This window comes from Colias philodice, chromosome 31 (assembly GCF_061535455.1).
Source record: "Colias philodice isolate Cphi_HAF_F1 chromosome 31, ilColPhil1 Martin Lab GWU primary, whole genome shotgun sequence".
In the NCBI taxonomy this organism is placed as follows: Eukaryota; Metazoa; Arthropoda; class Insecta; order Lepidoptera; family Pieridae; genus Colias; species Colias philodice.
In genome coordinates, this window is record NC_143116.1 from 2388150 (window position 1) to 2411539 (window position 23390).

Sequence of the window (23390 nt, forward strand, 5' to 3'; positions counted from 1 at the left end):
TTAAAAATGAAACTAACGAATAAAGTTTATATTTTATTACTAGTGTGTTTTATTTTAACCAGCCCGACTTTGCTGAATAGAGGAGAGATAATTTATTTTATCTTGAGTATTTATACCATTTGAATTATTTATTAGTTATTACCTACTAGTTGTTTCCGCGGTTTCACCCGTATTGCTCCGCTCCTGTTGGTCTTAGCGTGATGATCATATATAGCCTATAGCCTTCCTCGATAAATGGGCTATCTAACACCGAAAGAATTTTTCAAATCGGACCAGTAGTTCCTGAGATTAGCGCGTTCAAACAAATAAACAAACTCTTCAGCTTTATAATATTAGTATAGGTAGGTACATTAATTTATAATCTTAGTTTTTCATTCCGGAATTCAGTAGAGTCGAATACGAATGACCCAATATGTTATATGTTAAAACATATAGCATTGAAAACAGCATAATATATTAAGTTATTAAAAAATCAAGGTTCATAACTTCCTGTTGCGTTTTAATTATAATTTCAGGTACAAACGATTAAGTACATACATATAGTTATAAACAGACGTTCGAATTTGGTACGGACCGCACCGTGACCTTGGTGCGCTCCGGACCATATTCGATCATGTGTACAGTGGTCCGCCGGACATAATTATTATTATTGACGGTACGGTTGGTTCGATGGTTTTTTCATCCGAACTTGGTGCGGACCGTACCAAATTCGCGCGTGTGGACGGGCGATCGCACCGGACAGTGCATTAGTCATAGACTATATACTTATTACAGCTTTAGTCACAGTTCTACCGCCAAACAAAACGGACGTCGGTCGATCGTTATCAATGGCGATGGCGTCGGATGACGTGGCTAATACTGAAAAAAGATTAATAATATATAAATTTTAGAACTCTACAAAGATTTATGATATGACTGCATATGTCTGAATGAATCCCTGTCTTTTAAATATAATTTTGCCCATTCTTTTCTCTTCGTTTTCTTCTTTTCAATGGTTGTAACTTGTACTTGTACTTGTACCAAAAGAAGCCTTGAACTGAGGTCTACATGTGAAAAAAATACAACATTCTAACCACGAATTTATTACGAGAAATAGATTTTCAAAGAATTCGGTTTGACTTTTAATGAGATTACTATGATCAATGCTCGAAATATTCACAAAAAAAGGAGATTAATTTGTATTAATTTGATATTATTGAATTGTCTTATAAATCTAAGATATTTTTTTTGTTCAGTTAATTTATTACATATAAAGATTGTAATAAATTAACCTTTTACCTACATATAATAATATATTGAAATATCGACTATAACTAACGACTAAAACATAAACAAAAACTTGGTAATAGATAGTATGATATATATAATTTTATTTACTAGGGACAACCCTGACATTCTTTGAAAATCTATATCTCGTAATAACTTCGTGGCTAGAATGTGGTATTTTTGTCACATGTAGAACTCAGTTCAAGGTTTCTTTTGGTACTAAATAGAGCTTCTACTAACGCCTGCATATAATTTAAAAAAATAAAAACGAAAATCAGTAAAAATTACAATACTTTCGCCTCTATCGACAATATAGAAAATTTCAAAAAGGGATAATTTGCGCCTTTAATCACTTCATATATTAGCAACGTAATAAATTATCTAGTCGCTAGTGTATCTATTTTTTATACGAATTTATTTAGCTCAGTCGGCCGCGAAAATTCCAATATTTTAAATGTTTTTTTAAAAATCGTAAATTTAATCGTAATTTTTAAACAAAGAATATTTTCTTTGTGCGGCAATGCCTGGACGGATAGCCGAAACCGATTGAATATTGAAACTGTAAAGGCGAAGCTGCAAATTAATTGTAATTTTAAATTATCGTGCAAAGATTTTTATACATTCGCTTTAGAAAATGAAGAGCTATTAAAAGCTGTTTCTTCCAACAGCAAATATAAATGCCAAAAATAAATTTTCTCTATTTAACATTGCTGTTTTAATTATCTCCCGTAAAAAATAACTTAAACTCGTATTTTTAATGCTGTTAACCCTTAAATCAAATACTGGCAACCCTAGGTGCGGTGCGGTCGTGTGGCGAGTCGATCGCACCGCACGAGTACGGTGGTCCGGTCGCACCAGTTCGAACGTCTGTTTATAATTTATAGATCGATAGAACATTTAAAAAAATGGGCGCCAAAAACTTCAACCACAGCCTACATAACCATTACTTTTACGTCCATTCAAAACTTTGTATAGTATCATTAAAAAACTCAATGTCTCCTACATTGAAGTCTCTTGGTAATTCTATTCTTCTTGCGGGTGTAAAAAAAGCAACACCACAGTAAAAAATTAATAAAAATATAAACACAGTACAAAATTGCGATGCCAAATCCCATACAAATGTATGGGGGAACATTAAATGGTCAGGTTTTTCAACAATTTTTCTTTCAACATTCCGTAGCGTCCGTCCATGCTTCATCTTTTTAATTTTAGGCCTTTTTTCGTATTTAGTTATGAAATCACCGTCAATATCGATTTTGTACCACGATTTATGTCTATCCCACTTGTTCGATTTAGAAACAATATCCATTAATTTTTACTTGCTTACAATTAGTTTCCATGATTTGTTTATAATTTTGACAGAATAGTAGATGACAGTTTTTTTTGTAAATAAGTAAAAATATTATGGGTAATTTTGATGTCTGATAGAATTTTTGGACGAAAATTTAAATTAGATCGAATGTGTGTGAGGATGAATGTATGTTTGTCGTTTGAAATATAAGTTTTTTGCGCAAGGCGAGATAATATGAATTAGCTTCTAAAATTTGAGATAAGAGGAGTCTGTAGGTATTTTTTGCACGTCGCAACGGAGTGATTGTGATGATTTTTGTGCCTGGAGAATGGAGATAGGCTAGAGTGACATAGGATACTTTTTATCAGCTAAAATATATCATTCTAATGGGAAAATAAATTATGCTTGTTATTTTATCACTCCTAAAATTCCAACAGATGGCGCTACAACTATTTATTTTAAAACTAGTGGTAATATGGGTGTAGTCTTTGTTTATCTCTGAAAATTAGTATTTTTGGCCATTTTGCATCATTTTCCATAAGTTTTGCATTGATCGTAGGTTTTTTGATATCATCTATGGTTGAAATTTTTAATTCGAACCAGTCGTTCCTGATATTCACGTTCAAACAAACAAACAAATTTACTTTAGATACAAAAATAAAACACATCAAATGTAAAAAAAAACTTTATTGTTACACAGATAATAAAATGAAGACTATTAACTAAACAATATAACGCCTCTATGTATAAAAATAAATTGCAGTTGAACTATTTATACATATATTTTATATTGTGTTGACAATTTCGTTCTTAAAAGATTTAAGATAAGTCAATAAATATATAATGTATTAAGAAATTCTAGTTACTTGGGTTAAAAATTGAATATCATTTTTGACAAAATATTATAATGTTTTGTTTTGTAAAAATAACTAAAAATTGATCTGATTAGGATTCCGTGTCTTTTGATTTGAAGAAATTTCTAAATACATATAGTGAACCATAATTATAGTGTTGTCATGAAATTTATTTTTTAGTTAAGCTATTGCATAGCTTCTATCGCGGGCCTTGAGCGCGGGGACCGAATCCAGAAATCTCACGAACCTCACGCTCCCCACACCGACGGGCTCGGAGGTGTGGCTTGAAGGCATAGCATGCAATAGCTTTACCGCGGCAGTCTCCGAGTGCCACACGTCTTTTTTATTTTAACTCATCCACTTTTTAGTTATTTTAACTAAATCATCAAAATAATGATATAATAACCACTATTTAGGTAGAATATTCAATGTAATGTGTAGACTGTATAATAGTTATTTCTTGAAAATATAGAATAAAATTGTTTACACAATAAATTATGTACTATTCTAATCTCATATACAAGCGAACAATCAATTACTTTTTACTCTCAAAACGTTTAAATATACAGGGTGTCCCACTGTTGGTATACTAAGCTCAAAGGAGTATATAGTTTTGCATACGCTGAGTACGTAAAAAATACTTATAAAATTCCAGACGCATGTTTTTTTTCAAATAGACGAATTCTTAAAACTCTATGTGTACACCTATAACAAGCAACCCGCCCTATTTTGCCACCCGCAAGTGAGCTATCATTTAAGATTGTTTTCATAGACAAAATGCTCACATTAGCGAAGCCGTATATGCCGGCTGCGCGAAGCTAGAGAGGAAAACATGGATTTGGAGAAAAAAAATAGGGATTTTTTTTAACTTAATATTTTTGTTTAACTATTTTTTTAATGTGATCAGTGTATGCAAAACTACAACCCCCTTCGCGCTTAGTTTACTGATAGTAGGACACCCTGTATATACATAAATGCAAAATCATAGAGAACAGACTGAAAAAACTTCATTTTTATAAAATTGATTACGTATTGCTTGATACACCTGCAAAGTTAAAAATGTATTTTCATATAAAAAGAGTAAAAAAACAGGTATTAGTCAAGAAGCTTATATCTAATACACTGGAGATTTCAGTATGAATATTTTTTATCCCTTTCACACCTAACTTGGTAAGTAGGTGTGAAAGGGATAAAAAAACATACAGGCGTCATTCATGGTCATATTTTCTTGTTACAAGTTAATGTTCATACTGAAATCTCCAGTGTATTAGATATAAGCTTCTTGGGTATTAGTATCTTCATTTCTTTCGATGACATTATTTTTCAGTCCATTCTATATGTCTACGGTATGCACCTAATAGATTTACACTAAATTAATAACCATATTTTTATAATAATTTGTCCGAACTAACATGCTTTGTTTTGTTAAAATAAACTGTTATCATATAGAACTTAAAACTTTAGACAGGGTTTAACTTTAAGCGCGGGTTCTCTTTAATCTGGTTTTGTCGTATTTCACATAGACAACTATTAAAGTGACAGATCCCTGGTTTAAAGTTAGACTGTGTTTAAATTGTTTTGTGGTAAGACCATAAATATTTTAGTATTATGAATTATTTAGTTATTGGCGCCATCTTGACAATTTTTGGCGCGAATTGTAAAAAAAAGCAAAGAGAATGGGATGAGAAATACAATTAAAAATAAATCAATATTTTACTAATTCCCGATTTAAAATAATTTTTGAGATCCGAATCTTATTAAAGTTTCTTTTTTGTCGTATTTTGGACAAAACATTGTCTCATCCCATCTCATAGTGATGTTATATAAAAAAAAGGATTTTTGCCTTAACGAATCTATTAAAAATTAAACCTTATATTAAATGCGAATACAACACTTATATAGAGCTGCCGAAAAAATTTTTTTGAAAAACTTTTTTTTTAAAGTGAAACTTTTATTACATCGTCTCAAACTTTTTGGTCTGTGTAGCGCATGTCGCGTGTATCGCGGCTGCCGAGTAGGTATACCTACTCGGCAGCCGACCGTCACGCGACATGCGCTACACAAAGCAGTGTTCGGAACCGTTCCAACAGTTTCACTTTTACCGTGGTTTCATAAAACCACACAACATTTTTTTCTAATTTCTTGGCAGTTTTTATTAAATTCAGCGTTTCTCGTAAAAAGCTTTTTTTTATTTTGTGATAAATATTAACTTATTGAGTCGCTACATTTGTGACAATAGTTTTCATTTAAAAAATCAGCCTTTTTAAGACTCATGGTTAAAATAATATTTTTTTATTTTATTTATTAGGTATGAATATAGAAAAGGTTATTTTTACATATTATGTTTCAAGTATTAAATGCTTATAAACACAATATATGAATATTATTTGTATAAATGTATATTTTCAGATTAAAAACACTAAATAATTGTTATTATTAAATGCAATAATTTCGACTCTTTATAATTTTTATAAACTATAAATTAGTTCATTGTTTATTGAGTTTAAAAATAAATATTTTTCTTTAAAATGTATTTGTGAAAAGATATTACAACATATTGAACATAACCTTTTTTTATTTTTGTTCTAATTACTAATATACTATAAAAGAAATATATTTTAATATAAATGGTTATTATGTGTTTCTTCTATTTATCTTAGTCTAAATATTTTGCGTAGTTTTTAATATATTTAAGTAAAAAAAAATTGTTAGGTTTAAAACTAATGATATAGTCTATAAAAAGCTGGCTTAAACTATGCAAAATTAGCAATTGACATATTTTAATTTGAGGAGAAAGTTCTTTAGACGCGTTGAGAGTAAAATTTCGCGTCATGGCAATACCGTCACGTCATGGAGTAAGGCGACGATTTTGGTATATTTTATTTCTTGCCAAAGAAGTTACACTTCTGACACGGTTGTTCGACAGACGATCTTTTTTAATACATATTTAACCGCCTTCACGTAACAAAAAAAGCCAAGAAAGCGCACGGAAAGGGTTTACATAAAAAATAAACGCCAAAAAATCAGTGTACGACTACTATTTTCGACGAAAATGCAAAAAAAAATTTTTTCGGGAAAAAATGCATTTTTTTTTATTGCGAAAAAATCTAAATTTATATAGTTTAAGCCAGCAAAATAACATTCTATTCGACAACCAGGGACGCGCTCGCGTAGGAAACGGAAGAATCTTGCATGTTCATACATTGAGAAGATTGAGCGTACTTTAAGAATTTCATTGACATCCTCGGACAGTTGGATTGGCTTTGCAGTTTGGCGATAGCCTGAAAAAATTAAAAACATATATTTTTTGAAAAAAAATCTAAAAAATATATAAAATTTATAATAATAAGATTGTTGAAGTGGAACTTCTTTATCGGGGTTGGGAAAAAAATTTAGTGTAACATTTTTTCGTTACGCGTGACATTTTTCCGTTACGCGCCATCTTTTTCTTATCCCTACCACGCGTGATTCGACGACGTATTTCTGTAAAGTTGCATATAGTAAATTATTTTTTGAAAAATAAGTTCATAAAGAAGTTTCACTTCTTACGTGTGTACACTAGTACACGCACACATTTTTTATTGTTTTATAGCAGGTTTTAACTCCAGGATAAAAAAGGATGCAAAGTACAACATATAAAACAACTTACAACAACTCATTAAAAGGAATCTTTATCTGTTGTATTGTGTTGTTGTTTTATACGTGGGCAAAACCGCGCAGCACAGTTAGTTAGTTATAAATCAAATTTAAAATTAAAATGATGCTTTTGAAAACACACATTTTACAGCAATTTGGATTTTAATGAAACGCGAGTGTTCAAAATGTTTTAAATGTTCTAAAAATATTTTTTTTCATGTATGACTAGCTGCGATTCGCGGTTTCACCCGCGTGGCTGGTCTTAGCGTGATGATAGCCTATAGCTATCCTTGATAAATGGACTATGTAACACCGAAAAATTATTTCAATTCGGACCAGTAGTTCCTGAGATTTGCGCGTTCACACAAACACACAAACTCTTCAGCTTTATAATATTAGTATAGATTAGTGTTACCTGTAACAAAACTCCTATGGGATGTCTGCCGCAAATAGTGTTGCCGTACTCGTTGAGATAGGCTGTGAAAGCGCGCGGATCCATTTTTTCCACTATGTCCATACCCTGAAAAAATAAAAAAATTGATTTGATTAAGGACCGATTTTTCAATGCTCGGATAAAACTTATCCGTCCAATAAAGTATTACACGATAATATTAAAATGTCACGTAAACTGTCAAATACGGGCAATTAGAATACGTTTTTAAAATGGTAGTATTATACCATATATTATTCGACGAATAAGTTTTATCCAAGCATTGAAAAATTGGCCCTAAGATACACAGATAGAAAAGATAATTCATCACTACATAGTATAAAACAAAGTCGCTTATTCTGTCCCTATGTATGCTTAAATCTTTAAAACCGCGCTACGGATTTTGATGCGGTTATTTTAATAGATAGTGAAAAAAAAAAATGAAAAAAAAAATGAAAAATATATTTATTTAAAAACCATACATATGTTTTACACAGTTACAATTGTATTTATGTTGCACGTTTTACATACATTTGGCTTTATCTAGGTTTATAATAAAGGTTTACCAATAGTACCCACACTAGGCAAGCCTGTATCGTGGGCACTGAGACGATTTTACAAAAAACTAGGTGTCCTCGGTATAATCAACTATAACAACACGTTCAAAAGCATTCCATGACTTTAATGCTACAGGATAATAAAAACTAAAGGTAGTTTCTAAAAAATAAAATTAATATACTTAATATATTATGAAATAAATAAAATATATATACATAATAAATAAATAAATATAATACATAATAAATATATATATACATATAACAATAAATATAATAATTATGAGATGATATAAGTGCCGATTATACACGAATTAAAATAAAGATGCAAGAAGATTTTCTGTTGATACGTAGTTCAGAGAATTAAGGAAGTTAGTTACGATGATCTTTGCTTTTTTCGGAGAACAGTTTTTAATGTTACAATTTGAGCAAATTTTATTATAAACTAGCGGTCCGCCCCGGCTTCGCCCGTGGTACATAATATTTACGTTTTCTCTACATAAAAACCATCCTCGTACTTCAAGGAATATAATAAAAAAAGAATTATCGAAATCGGTTCAGCCGTTCTCGAGTTATGCGCTTACAAACAAATTTTGCGATTCATTTATATATTATAAATAAATATACCAGCAAAAGGATTGAAACGCTTAGCAAAAGAAGTATTAACACGAACATTTGGTATTCTGTAAATACGCTTTCTTACATAATCCTTGTAATCGGGAGAGGTAATCACCCATTTGTGCGTAGATATAATTTTATCAAGGATGAAAAGTTGGCGGACTGTAAGAACACTAGCGTCTTTATAAAGGTTAAAGGTAGGGTATCTAAAAGGTTTTTGCAGCATAGTTTTAAGTACCGCTCGTTGAGCCCTTTCAATACGAATTAGGTTTGACTTAACGGCACCTCCCCACGAACCAATGCAGTAAGTAATTAGAGATTGACATAGCGCGAAATATATAGTTTTAAGTAATTTGACGTCGGCAGATCGGCGGAGTTGCTTCATAATAAAAATGATTTTACGCACGCGATCAGACAGAAGATTTATGTGATTCTTAAAACTCAGATTTTGATCTACCAAAACTCCTAAATACTTGGTAACTTCAACTCTTTTAATATATTGAGGTGCACAACCGTCAGGAGATATATTAATTAATTCTATTAGGCAAGGGGCGGACGCAGCAGTCTTATGAAAGCAGATAAAATTCGTCTTGTCTAGATTCAGGGTCAATAAGTTACGTTCGAGCCAAGAATTTACCTGTATCATTCCCTGCCTTGCAGCTAACACTGCTTCATCCCAACTGCCACCGTGAAAAGTGATAGCAGTGTCATCCGCATAACAAAGAATATCAGCACCGCTAAGGGGGAGGTTGTGAATATCATCCATGTAAAGAATGAAGAGAGTCGGACCCAGGATGCTGCCCTGTGGAACACCGTAATTAACTTCTTTCGTGGCACTAACACTCTCTCCAATCTTTACACATTGAAGTCTCCCTCTGAGATAAGTTTCAAACCACAGCAATGCATGACCCCTAACACCCTTATCATGAAGTTTTCTAAGCAGCAGTGGGATAGAAACAGTGTCGAAGGCCTTCGCAAGGTCTAGAAAAACACTGAGACATGCGTTTTTGTTGTCCAAATGTGAAGATACTATTGATGTTAATAGGCTTACAGCATCTGACGTACTTTTTTGACATCTGAAACCGAACTGACGCGATGATAGAAGATTATTGGACTCTAGAAACTTGGTAAGTCGAGAGTTAACAATTTTCTCAAGAATTTTAGAAAAAACGCCTAACAGTGATATCGGCCTATAGTTATTGGGATTGTCACGAGTTCCTGATTTATAAATTGGGCAAACTGCAGCAACCTTCCAGCTATTAGGGAAAATACCGAGTGATAGACTTCGATTATAAATTGACGTTAAAGGACATAAGATTTCTTCCCGAATCTGCTTAATTATTGAATTATTAAGGCCATCAATGCCAGGTGATTTTTCATTGCGTAATTGTAAAATAAGGTTTTCAACTTCAAATGTGTCTGTTGGACTCAAAAAGAATGATTTATCTGGGATATTGTTCGATTTAATACTTGACGCTAATGTATCTTGAGTTATTTGTAAGTTATTTAAAATACGAGTAGCATATGATTCGCCAACAGAGGTGAAATGTTCGTTACATATATTAAGAGATTCAGTAGTTCCATTTTTATTGATATTTAAAAGATCTGAAGGTTTATTTTTGTGGTTATCTATGTAACAAATATTTTTAACTGCATTCCAGAGCTTTTTGGGGTTTCCTACACTAGATCTTAGGATATTGGCTTCATACTCGCGTTTCAGCTTTTTCAAAAGATTATTAGTAAAATTACGATAACGGTGGTAGACGTGGAGTAAAACTGTATCAAGAGAGTTTCGTTTAACTCGAATGTGAAGACGATCTCTGTGACGGATGCAACGCAAAAGACCAGGAGTTATCCACGGCTTTAAGATATATTTTGACCTGGAACAATAAATTTTTTGAGTGTGTTTATGAATTATTGTTAATAGTGTTTCTGTAAATGTCTCAACCAAAGTATGTATATCCTTTATAGCCATAACTTCGGACCAATTTACTGTTTTTAGGTCGTTTTTGATGAGATCTATATTTCTTTTAAACATAAACATTTTTGGTGCTTGAGTTTTTATCTTCCCGAGTCTCATGCCAACCATGACAGTATCGTGATCTGTTATATCAGTTCCACAAACTAATCCTAGGACAGCTTTGTTCGTTTTGACAAAAATATGATCGAGACATGCCCCTTCTCTAGTAGGCTGTGTAATCGCGGGAACAAGACCAAATTCTGCCAAGATACATAAATAATCATGCCACCAGGAGTTTGCGGACTGTGGCAAAATGTCGATGTTGATATCACCCGCTAAAACCAAATATTGAAAATTTAGTGTTGTAAGGTGCATGTGCAAAGAACCAAGAAATATTGAAGGATTTCTGAAGGACGGGGAGCGATAAATACCTAATATGCAGGTTTTTTCATCCAGCACAAGCTGTAAACAATTTGCATCGTCGATTAAAGGTTCCGACACTGAAACGCTCAGGGAATTCCGAACATAAGCCACAACTCCACCGTTTTGGTTAATGAACTTGCTAGTTTTATATGCAGTGTAATTAGGTAGTATAGGAATTTGCAACAGATCATTGAGCCAACATTCTGTGAGTATAATAACATCATACACTATATTTAAACGTTTTAATGCTACAATTAAACTATCGAAGTTTTTATTTATACTACGAATATTTAAACAAAAGATTTTTAAATTATATTCACTTGTAAGATAAGTTTTGCATGATTCAAGGTTAGAAACAGTGTTACATTTTATTTTATACGAATCTAAGTCTGTTGCAATGTTATTCGCAGCCATTGAAAATAATTGTTAAGATCCATTTGAGTATTTTTATATATTGGGAACAAAAGTGAAAATAATTTTTTAAAATGTGATAAATATTTTTTTCTCGCCTGGTGATAATATTGTAGCAAATCTGTGTATGTGCTAAAGTGCATTAATAATATATTATAATTTTCTTTATCATAAATTAATGTGAAATTATATAATATTTTATGTTTATAATAAGTACAATAAAATAAATATATATAAAAATAAATTATAGAATGTAATATATACATAATTATGTGAAATAATACAAAGTTATACACAGTTAACATATTTCGATGAAGATATAAGACAAATAGGTTTCTTATTAGACTAATCGAACAATAATTAAGACTTTTACAATTAAAAGAAAACGAATCAATAATGTTATTACTACGACTGATTGGTGACGTGTTTGTCTGTGTTAAAAATATTGGCAAGAACTTCTCGTGACCGGATATGAATTGCGCTTTTCCCTTCGCGTTGTCTAACATAAACATTTCCGTTACTGCACCAACAGAATGCATAACCGAAGTTCTTATATAGACTTCGAGCTTCACGAAATAAAATTCGATTATCTTTGGTTAATCTTTCATTTATATAAATCTTACAAGCATCTCCGGGTAAATTAAAATCTGCACTGCTAATGTTTTTCCTTGATTTTGCGGCTTTCAATATCTCGTCACGCTTCGAACGTCGAAGAAATCGAACAACAACGGGGCGGGACAGCTTATTGGTATTGTTAGGGCAATTCTCCTTCAAAATACGGGGACCCACTCGCATTGCCCAGTCGATGTCTACATCGCTTAGTTCCACGCCGACTTTTCGAGCCGCTAACAATGTAATATGCTGAAGGTTTTCGTGAGAGGTCTCCGGAATACCGGCTATTTCAATTTCATTACGTAGATATTGTTGTGCTTGTAAGTTTAGTTCGCATTGAAGATTGGATATAGTGACTTTCAGGTCATCAATCTGCCTAGAGTTACTTTCCAGTAGTTTGATACGCGATTCGCTAGTATTAACCTTTTCCTCAAGTTTGTCTAGGCGCTCGTTACAAATTATTAACGATTGAGTGGCGTCTTCTAATTTCAGCTTGACGGAGGAAAGTTCCTGGGTCAGACGACGAATTTCGGTAGTGAGTTCCTTTACGTCTTCACCCGTCACTGTCGCAGCGGTCGTATCTTTTTTACGCATCGTAATAAAATGAGAATCGCCGCTGCACCTCACCGGGGTATTGCTATTATCACCCCCTCTCTTTTGAGCCGAGGAGCAGTTAGGGCACTCCCATATGTTTTTCTGTTCTGCGGATAATCCACTCACGTCAATACATAATGGACAAAATTTTTTTCCACAGACTGCAGACGAACATTTGACGAAGTTGTTATCTTTAAAAGATTTAAGGCAACCGGAGCACTTCATATTAACTTAATAATATGTTAACTGTAACAGCGTAATTCTTTTTACAATATACTTCCGTGTCAGTTCTGCGGAAGCTTATCTTTGCCGCGCGTCGACTCGTAGCGCACGGCAAGCGGCCGCACGGAGATATCACCCGGTCGCTCGCAGGACTTACGTGCGGTAATCGCTTGCAAGGAGATGCTGCCGCAGGACACTACCCGACACTTTATTATTTGTTAAAGAATCACTTTACTCACTAAATTAATTGAAATCACATTAAATACTTGTTGCACTGTTATTGTTCGTACACAATAAGTTTATTTTAGAAAAATGTTATAGAGAAAACTTGTTTAGACAAACTTTTAGAACACTAAATAATTATTAAATACGGAGCTTATACAACGACCATGTTAACGATTTGACCGAGGCGTCAAAGATGATGGTAGTGATGATAGTGATTCAAGAGTTACTATATAATTAATTAGGTTTTAAACAAAGCGGGCGAATCCGCGAGCGAGAAACTAGTGAATTCATATAAAACATGACACAAATACAATAGTTTGAATTAAATGTAGACTCCATTCATTTATAAGTAACGGATTCGAGTGCCCTAGTGAAGAAGTCGTACATACATAACTACATCCTAACATACACAATTTTAAACATGTACCATCGCTCTTTCACCCATCCAAACATCCATATATCCACTATTTTTACCACTAAACACTAAACAACATTTTTCACACATCCAAGCCAATAATAAACATTTTTTCACTTCATCACTCACCTATTTACACAACCCCTAACCTATATACCCAACCACTAACATATTTACACAACCCCTGATCTATTTATCCAGCCCCCAAACTATTTACCTAACCCCTAACCTATTTAAACAACCCTTTACCTATTTCTCCTACCCCGAACCATATTTATCCAACCCCTTACTCATTTGCACAACCCCTAACCCATTTCTCCAACCCCTAACCCATTTCTCCAACCCCTAACATATTTACTTGGCTTATTAAACCAACCCCTCACCTGTTTGTCCAACCACTCGATGCTCTGGTATATCTGCCCCCGGGAACTATCGCGCCACGTGTATCGAAACCGTGTGCCCCAGTGGCAGAAGTCGGAGGAAATTATTACTAAGTTCTGCGGATCGGCCAAGTACGGGGCAAGGATAGCGCCGTATCTGTGTTTGGAGGATTGCTAAGTTAGTCGATGTATTTAACTTGATTGAAATAGGTTAATTTATTTATTTTAATTTTAAAACATGACGTGGATTTAGGTCTTTGTCTTTGACTAAAAAAAATTGGTTGTTTGTAAAGTAGGTTTACGATCGAGATGTTTACGTGATAACATAATGCAGTGGTAGCGCTCGAGATGAGACGGGAGATCGGTCCATCTCTCTCTCGTTATACCTGCGATCGCGCTCGTGAGGTTTTGGTGTGACACAAGTTTCTGAACATGTCACCCGACTAAAACGATTTTAAAAACGTTATCACGTTAAAAGATGGCATAGTTAGACATAAGTTTCATTCTACACTAATATTGTAAATATTTTTTTGTTTGTTTGTATTGAATGGACTTCAAAACTACAGAACCGATTTTAATGAGCTTTTTTCTCACAGAAATCTAGTAGAAAGTAACATATAGTATTTTTTTAGTTTTTATCAAGAGTCAGTCCGAGCGGATCGGGGACGAGCAGCTAGTCACTACATAGTATATATTTATGTATGTTTGTCTGTATGTCTGTTTAGATCTTTAAAACTACACAACGGTTTTATGCAGTTTTTTTTAATAGAAAAGATGATTCAAGAGGAAGGTTTTAATATATAATTTAATAAATTTTATATAAAGCGGGTGATGCCGCGGGCAGATAGCTAGTTTGTTAAAAAGTAATCATACTCACTTGGCTTCCTTCTCCGGCGATAGCGTACCCACTAAAATAGGTATTATGGTGAAGCCTGTTTTGTACCTGTAATAAGGTGAAAATATAAATGAAAATTCGATTCAGAGCGGTATATAGAGAGTACATAATATATAAATAATTAATGAATGGTTGAATGGGTAAATTAAATTAAGATTTCTCTCTCGTTGAAATTTTTTAAGCTATTGCATAGCTTCTATCGCGGGCCTTGAGCGCGGGGACCGAATCGAGAAATTCCGTAACGAAAAACCTCACGCTCCCCACGGGGACGGGCGCGGAGGTGTGGCTTGAAGGCATAGCATGCAATAGCTTTACCGCGGCAGTCCCCGAGTGACACACGTCTTTTTTTTTTCCACTAGCGATCGAGGACGCAAGAATGATTGAATACAAAGAAATATATGGGTTTTATTTATTTCTATACCCAATAACATGTAATATAAAAATTAACAGGAGTAAAGTTGCAAAAATAATACTAATCGTTTATTGGGCATATACAAAATAACAAATCTTCTTAATACGAATAAAGGCGAAAGTTTGTAAGTATGGATGTATGGATGTATGGATGTTTGTTACTCTTTCACGTAAAAACTACTGAACCGATTACAATGAAATTTAGCACACATATAGAGGGTAACTTGGATTAACACATAGGATAGGTTTTATCCCGGAAATCCCACGGGAACGGGAACTATGCGGGTTTTCCTTTGAAAACGCGGGCGAAGCCGCGGGCGGAAATCTAGTATACTATACATATCCATGCAATAGAGTGAGTCATTAAATTAGTAAGTTTGTTTGTAAGAGTGTATGAATGGAACAATACGTTATAATAAAAATAATGCAATACTCACTCCTCCATAACTTTAGCAATGTATGGTAAGTGCATTTCAATGGAATGCTCGTCTTCGTCTGTCTGTATATCCATCCTCTCGAACTGGCGGGTCGCTTCTAGCTCCGCGTATACTAGAAAAGATAACTAAATTAATATATCCATACTAATATTATAAATGCGAAAGTAACTCTGTCTGTCTGTCTGTTACTCAAACACGCCTAAACTACTGAACCAATTTTCATGAAATTTGGTATGGAGATATTTTGATACCCGAGAAAGGACATAGGCTACTTTTTATCCCGGGAAAATGACGTAATCCCGGAAATCCCACGGGAACGGGAACTATGCGGGTTTTTCTTTGACTGCGCGGGCGAAGCCGCGGGCGGAAACCTAGTGTATAATAATAAAAAAGAGCGTGTGTACCGAGCACACGTGTCAGAAGTGAAACTTCTTTGACAAGATTCAAAGCTACTAAAATCGTCGCCTTACTCCATGACGTCGAAATTTTACTCTCAGAATAAAGAATTTTCACTTTAAAAATGTCGGAGGCCCAAAATAGACATAAGTGCAGGCAGATGCATTCTATTGCATTATGTAATTACTTCTACTTAATCTAATAATTGTTTTTTTATTTCTGTTTCTCAAAATATTATCTCGCTTTTTTCCCTTCTCCCCTTGGTTGCCTGGCAGAAATCACAGCATAGTGATAAGGCCACCCTTTGTGCTTTTGTTTATTGTAAAAATTGTTATTTTATGTACTTGGTTTATTGCACAATAAAGTGTTAAATAAATAAATAAAGTTATTTAAAAATTTGTAATTTTTATTTAATCTATACTAATATTATAAAGCTGAAGAGTTTGTTTGTTTGTTTGAACGCGCTAATCTCGGTAACAACTGGTCCGATTTGAAAAATTCTTTCGGTGCTAGATAGTCCATTTATCGAGGAAGGTTATAGGCTATATATCATCTCGCTAAGACCAACAGGAGCGGAACACTGCGGGTGAAACCGTGGCTCATAGCTAGACTCAATTAGACTTCTTCCACTCACTCACTTTTGAATCATCATATTTTTAACATTTACCACATTTTACGCATTTGTTATTTACAAGTAAAAAAAAACTTTTGGTTGGTTTTTTTTGGTTGTCTGTAAAGTCGGTTTACTGACGATAGTTGAACGTGACAATGTCCGATTGTGCTTCTTTGTCGCTCGTACTTCAAGCCTTACATGGAACGCCTCAGAGCGAGGTAACGCCGCATGAATCATGTTTTTTCGAGCGTGCAGCCGGCTCTATCGAATTATAAGACGTTGTCACGTCACTAATAAATAACAACAGGATACTCACTCTGTTTATCAATAGTGAGGTCGTATAGCGGTGTTGCATATTTATCCAGAGACGATAGGGCACAGCCTCGTATGCGCACGTGGTGGGAGGGGCCGAGGATGAATATACGCTTTCTATAAATAAATTAAATATGAAATTAGAATAACTTAAACATTATGTAGTCTAATTAAAAAAAAAATAAGGTTTTTCTGTAATATTTTAAAAAGAAAAAATTCGACCACGAGGCGGGACTCGAATCCGCATCCTTTCACGTCAATCCGGGGCGGATGGCGATATTTCTATTTTTTATAAATTTATAAAACATTCGAATGCCATAAAACCAAAAATATATCAAATTTAAATAGTGTAATGTACTGGAATTAATAATTATAAGGGCCCGTTTATCAATCCATGACCGCCTCCTTGGTACAGTGGTTGACGCGTGAGCGTAGAACCGAGGGGTCCTGGGTTCGATTCCCGGTGGAGACGAAGAAAATAAAAATGTCTCGGTCTGGCAGGAGGCTGATTATCTACTTGTCCCTAAAGAAAATCGATTAGTGAAACAGATGTATAATGCATATCTGCCCCTTACCCCGCTTGGGGACATGGGACTTCACTTTTATCAATCCTTGGTTAAAATTTATGCATATGAATTATGTACACAAAGTATTACCAACACAATAATATAAAAATGTCACCTGTTAAATATATCGATAATCGAGACTCATTTTAATGGTTCTTTAAAATACCATTAAGTATCCATGGATTGAAAAATCAAGTAGTCGGATGTTTAGAATTAAAAAACACAACAGCATATCATTTTGTAGAAATTAAATTTTCAATTTACAAATTTTAAGCTACTTTCAAAGGCAGATAATTGCATATAGAATCACAATTAATTACACACATAATATAAAAACTTCAACCATTTGTCTTCACTTCGCTTTTTACAGATAAATAAGAAAATAATAATTACTCACACAACTACAGGACTAATTTGTCTGTATGCGAATGCTGCGCAAGCGCCGCAATACGAATAGCCGGCGTGTCTGAAAATAAAAACTCTATGTTATCTATACATATAATAAAATCGTAGGAAAGTCAAAACTGTACATTGAATAAATCTTTAAAAGTATACTTGGGGCCTGATCTTCAAAAGATACCGAAAACAAAAATATACTTTTTAGAATTTTTGTCTTTGTTTTTTAGTGTCTGTATGTCCGGGATAAACTCGAAAACTACTGCATGGATTTACTTCAAATTTGGTACAGAGATAGCTTGAGACCTGAGGAAGGACATAGGATAGGTTTTATCCTGGAAATCCCATCGGAACGGGAACTAAGGTGGTTTTCTTTGACTACGCCGTGAGGGCGAAGCCGCTGGCGGAAATCTAGTGAGGCAATAAATACCTATTACCTATATTTTAGATAAACTAAAAAAACACATTTTAAACTCATGATATTGTAATGCCTATCCTTGATAAGTGTACAAAGTTTGAAGTCAATTTTTAGGTTCAAATCGACTCTGGACTAGTCGGTTATATACCAACGAATAGGTGAAACTAAAATAAGGGTGTTTAAAAAACAACGTGATTTCGAATATTTTTATTACGATTTCTAGTTGCAAAGAAAAAAAATACTATAAGTCTCATGATATTTTATTGTTACATACATATACAATTATTTACAAACATCTTTCGATACATTATTAACAATACGACAATAATTCGTCTTCAGAGCAGGCCTTCAGACAGCATTCCATAACGATCTGCCGCTTGCCGCGACTCGCAGTCCGCGCCTCGTGAGGCCTCAACCAGGGCCCTTTGTGACTTTCTTTCATCTCCAGAGCCAGCCAGGGCCCTACAATACCTACATGCTTGTCTACTTTGTTCGCCAACCACGGCCCTTTGTGACTTACTTCCATCTCTAGCCAGGGCCCTACATGTTTGCCTTTGTTACTATCTCGAGCTGGTAGCCAGGCATTAACAGTCTTATAACTCGATTCAATGTCTCCTACTCCGATAGTTTCTTTTGGCAAAGGTATTGTCACAAAAGGACTGATCTGACTATTATCCAACACCCAACCATTGTCTCGCTTCTCGTCATATCCACACACCATAGCCAGGGCCATCGCCAGCCGCCGCCCACAATACACATTCGGCTCTGCTTTCACAAGCATTACCAAAGACAACAGAACGATTTGCACCTTCATTGTATCGAGGGTGGATTGTGAATGTGAGGACGCAAGACGTTTTCGCGTTTTTATACTTATCGGAGATAATGAATATTCAGGAGATTCAGGTATATTTTACACTTGGATGAAGTTATAATCTTCTATTAATAGATTGTGGCGCCTGTTGTATAATGAACTTTATATGACACCACCCACATGATAAGTCTAAGTTAAGAGACGCTTATATTTAAACTAGCTGTGCCCCGCGGTTTCACCCGCATTGCTCCGCTCCTGTTGGTCTTAGCGTGATGATATATAGCCTATAGCCATCCTCGATAAATGGGCTATCTAACACCGAAAGAATTTTTCAAATCGGACCAGTAGTTTCTGAGATTAGCGCGTTCAAACAAACAAACTCTTCAGCTTTATAATATTAGTATAGATAATCGAAATCGATAATCTATACTAGTATTATTATATACTATTTGATATCGACAAACTTTTGATATCGAAAGTACTTAACGTAATGAGTAAAATGCCATTAATATGTTTTAAAAAATATAATTTATTATTTAATTAATATTTAAAAAAAAACTAGCTTACCGCCCGCGGCTTCGCCCGCTTCGTCTAAAACCGAATAAATTATATACTAAAACCTTCCTTTTGAATCACTCTATCTATTAAAAAAAAAACGCATCAAAATCCGTTGCGTAGTTTAAAAGATTTAAGCATACAAAGGGACATAGGGACAGAGAAAGCGACTTTGTTTTATACTATGTAGTGATAATACTTACGGGGCTATAATGGCGCGGGCTGGTCCATGCGTCAGGTCAGCTTTCGACAGCCATAAGTCCAATTGACGAGACAGTTCTGAACCTGTAAAATATTTAAGTTCATCTTTAGAAAAGCTACATACAATGGTCATATTTAATAAAATAAAACTTTAATACTTAACTTATAAATAGTTTCAGGTATTTAGGTCCTATCCTATTAGTAATACTATAAATGCGAAAGTTTTTGAGGATATGTATGTGTGTGTAAGTACATTTGTATGTATGTTACTCTTTCACGCAAATACAACTGAACCGAATACAATGAAATTTAGCACACATATAGAGTGTAACTTGGATTGACACATAGGATAGGTTTTAGCCCGGAAATCCCACGGGAACGGGAACTATGCGGGTTTTACTTTGAAAACGCGGGCGAATAGCTAGTATTTAATAAAAAAACCCAGGCAAAGCCATGGGCGGAATGCTAGTATTTTAATAAAATAAAATTTTAATACTTAACTTATAAAGTATCAGGTATTTATATGTTAATAAAATAAACAACACCAAATACAAAACAATATTTAATCAACAAAAACCTATTCATTATCACCCATCATCAACTCAATTTTCTCCGACACTTCCTTGATCAATTTCTCACTAAAACCGGGAAATTTATCTTCAAATTCCGTTTTTAGACTGTCGAGATCAAATCTATCTTTTTCCAAGTTGTCTATAGTTTTCTGTGACAGTTCATACTGGTTAAACTTGTCTATGTCCAAATTGGAATGTTTTTTTATCTGTTCCAAGCCTTGTATAGCGTCATTGACTGCATCTAGCAATTGTTTATGCCCCGATTCTTTATCGTAACCAAAGTCTATGTTTTTAACTTCCAATTTGTCAAGGCAGGCTTGCTCTGTTATAGAAAGTTTCTGCAATGTATCTGTGATGTTTGAATTTTCCGTTGTTTCGTAGAACTTTGCGCAGTCTTGGTTCTTAAGATCTAGCAGCCTGAAAGGAGATTATATGAATTATTGTATCATAATAAATATGAATGCACAATCTGTATTTTTTAAACTTTGATACGTCTGGAAAAAGGGAATAGACTGATTTATCGTAAAAAGTTGCTGGTAAGTATCTACACAATTATTAATTCAATAGACTTTGACTTGATGTTCCTTAGAATCATCTTAAATATTAACATAGATTTACCATTTACCACCTGCTTGGAGAAAACAAACATTATCATCAAATGTATGAAAAATTTTACACACACACCAATATTGTATCATTGGAGCAAGCAGGATAAATTAATATAAAATTATAAGTGTAGATTAAACCATAAAAATTATTAAACATACATACAAGAACTTTGTGTAATATGATTAAAATCATCTTTATCATCAAATGTATGAAAAATTTTACACACACACATTCTAATAAGTATTTTAATCTTACCTCTTCTGTTCAACAACGAAAGATATATCCTTCAATCTTCTATTAGTTTTATCAAGCTGTTCTATCGTTTTATTAAATCTATCAGCCAATTGGCCCATCTGAATATCCATTTGAGTTTCCTCTCTCACTATTTTTTCATCTACCAAGCAATCTTCGACTATAGCCCGTAAAAACTGCCCATACGCAAACTGATTGTTAATTAATAGCATATTCTCGAAATCAGGTAACGGAGAATCACTTTTGCAAATAGTCACGTCGCCTTCGCTTATTTTGGTGGAGTTTAAATTCACTTTTGGTCGAGCTTTCGTATCTTTAGGCGGCAATTTTCGGGAAGTAGAAGGCACACTGGTTGTGGACAGTCGTTTCGTTTTTAGATTGCTCGGCGGTCCCATAGTTTTGTTTTTATCCATTTTGAATTATATCTCGTAAAAAATCGTTAATAAAAAATATTGGCTTGAAAATATTGTTCGAGAATGACAGTTATTTGAATTGCTGTCATGGCGACCCACGGTATGATTTGTTTATTGTTTACGTTCGGAAATTATTTTAGCCAATACTTATTATTTTTATATTCTTTGACTAATAAAAACGATATAAAATAAAATAATTAATTATTTATACAATTTCTATTAATATAACTGTATTTTTAAAGTATTAAAAAATTCTTTGAATGATAACCAAATTTATGAACGAAACGTCAAAAACGAAAATTCATTGAACTTTCAACTTATTTTGACCTTTTGATCAAATTTTCAAAAGTTAAACATAGAAATATGTCTTCATCGAGGTACTTATATGTTAGGTACTTTATTGATAAATATATCTTACTAATATTCTATATTATTTACCTATATGTTAGAGAAGAAGAAAAGGTTACTTCCCATTGCTACCAAAATTCGAAATTTTCTTCTAAATCTGTGCCCTTCGTTTAGATGCAGGTCATTACCCTTTGCATTTCGCCTTTCAAATATTTAATAATACCACTGACGAAGCGTTTTGTTTTTTGCATTGTTTTCTTTATTTACTTCAAAATCGATCGCAAATAAATCGACCTAAATGAAAACTTACCATTTTCTGTGTACCAGCTACCGGCATGCGATGCATTACGACACGACATCGTTTTAACTTTTGATTAAAAACTTACGAGCTTTTAATAAAGTAGGTAACAACAATGTAATGGCATGTAGTTTTCAGATTACAATACAAAAATAATTTGAAGTTACAAATTTGACTTTGACGTGTATAACCTAGTTAGAAATTCGTTCATTAATATTGAACATAGATAAAAAAAGAATTTAAACAAAATTATAATAATTATATATCTTTGATTATTAAATCTTGAAAAAAACTTAGATCATTGATAAAAAGCATCATATTTAAAAAAAATAATTTATAAATATTCTATCTAATATTTAGTTATATGCACCATTCAAACGATATTATTTAACACGATTTTATTTATTTATTTATTTAACAGTTTTATGTACCATTACAAATTTTATAATCATATCATAATATTAAAGATTTTACCGAGTGCAGTAAACATAAGATTTGTAAATTGTAATGGATAAACCTGTGGGCCCACAGTATTACTAATTTATGCCTGTGGGATAAACTCTTCCCTTCTATAAAATTCGCTTCCTAAGTTAGAAAAAAATGTTGTGTGGTTTTATGAAACCACGGTAAAAGTGAAACTGTTCGAACGGTTCCGAACACTGCTTTGTGTAGCGCATGTCGCGTGACGGTCAGCTGCCGAGTAGGTATACCTACTCGGCAGCCGCGATACACGCGACATGCGCTACACAGACCAAAAAGTTTGAGACGATGTAATAAAAGTTTCACTTTAAAAATTAGAATCTGATCACATTTCCATTATTATATTTTATGAGCTGAATCATGAATGAGATAATGGAGATTATGAGCGTTTTAGAACCAATAGATGCAGACAATGATCTACGAATCAATTAAAGATCTTTTTACTGTAAGTAATTAAATCTTGTGACGTCATTAATTCAGAAGCAAGATGCTAATATCCAACGAGCCTACGAG

At 33.6% G+C, this 23390-nt stretch overlaps 3 protein-coding genes across 4 annotated transcripts; all 3 read right to left on the reverse strand.

Moving 5' to 3' along the window:
• Window positions 1-3229: 3229 nt before the first annotated feature.
• LOC149475104 (protein MEMO1) lies at window positions 3230-22567 on the reverse strand. 2 transcript variants are annotated; one of them, XM_089713912.1, is made up of 10 exons: window positions 22410-22567; window positions 19908-19989; window positions 17922-17990; window positions 16963-17075; window positions 15638-15749; window positions 14772-14837; window positions 13898-14051; window positions 7463-7567; window positions 5538-6692; window positions 3230-5359 (listed from the first exon to the last, which is right to left on the reverse strand). In XM_089713912.1, the coding sequence occupies exons 1-9, from the start codon at window positions 22456-22458 to the stop codon at window positions 6555-6557; spliced, it is 888 nt and encodes a 295-aa protein (XP_089570038.1). In that variant the 5' UTR covers window positions 22459-22567; the 3' UTR covers window positions 3230-5359; window positions 5538-6554. The 2 variants fall into 2 exon arrangements, with proteins under 2 accessions (XP_089570038.1, XP_089570037.1); XM_089713911.1 differs by having other exon boundaries at window positions 3230-5340; window positions 5533-6692.
• On the reverse strand, window positions 18576-19156 carry LOC149475105 (uncharacterized). Its single transcript, XM_089713999.1, has one exon. It carries the CDS (start codon window positions 19150-19152, stop codon window positions 18649-18651), a length of 504 nt encoding a protein of 167 aa, XP_089570125.1. The 5' UTR covers window positions 19153-19156; the 3' UTR covers window positions 18576-18648.
• On the reverse strand, window positions 20455-21834 carry LOC149475106 (uncharacterized). Its single transcript, XM_089713966.1, has 2 exons — window positions 21342-21834; window positions 20455-20894 (listed from the first exon to the last, which is right to left on the reverse strand). The coding sequence occupies exons 1-2, from the start codon at window positions 21749-21751 to the stop codon at window positions 20483-20485; spliced, it is 822 nt and encodes a 273-aa protein (XP_089570092.1). The 5' UTR covers window positions 21752-21834; the 3' UTR covers window positions 20455-20482.
• Window positions 22568-23390: the final 823 nt, after the last annotated feature.

Coding starts and splice junctions, on each gene's coding strand:
- LOC149475105 (XM_089713999.1), bottom strand. CDS start 19,152: ATGAAGGTGCAAATCGTTCTGTTGTCTTTGGTAATGCTTGTGAAAGCA.
- LOC149475104 (XM_089713912.1), bottom strand. CDS start 22,458: ATGTCGTGTCGTAATGCATCGCATGCCGGTAGCTGGTACACAGAAAAT. Junction 7,568..13,897: donor TCGAGTGGTTGGACAAACAG/GTGAGGGGTTGG, acceptor TTATTTTTTCAG/GGTATGGACATAGTGGAAAA. Junction 6,693..7,462: donor CCATAGGAGTTTTGTTACAG/GTAACACTAATC, acceptor TAATTTTTTCAG/GCTATCGCCAAACTGCAAAG.
- LOC149475106 (XM_089713966.1), bottom strand. CDS start 21,751: ATGGATAAAAACAAAACTATGGGACCGCCGAGCAATCTAAAAACGAAA. Junction 20,895..21,341: donor TTCGTTGTTGAACAGAAGAG/GTAAGATTAAAA, acceptor ATCTCCTTTCAG/GCTGCTAGATCTTAAGAACC.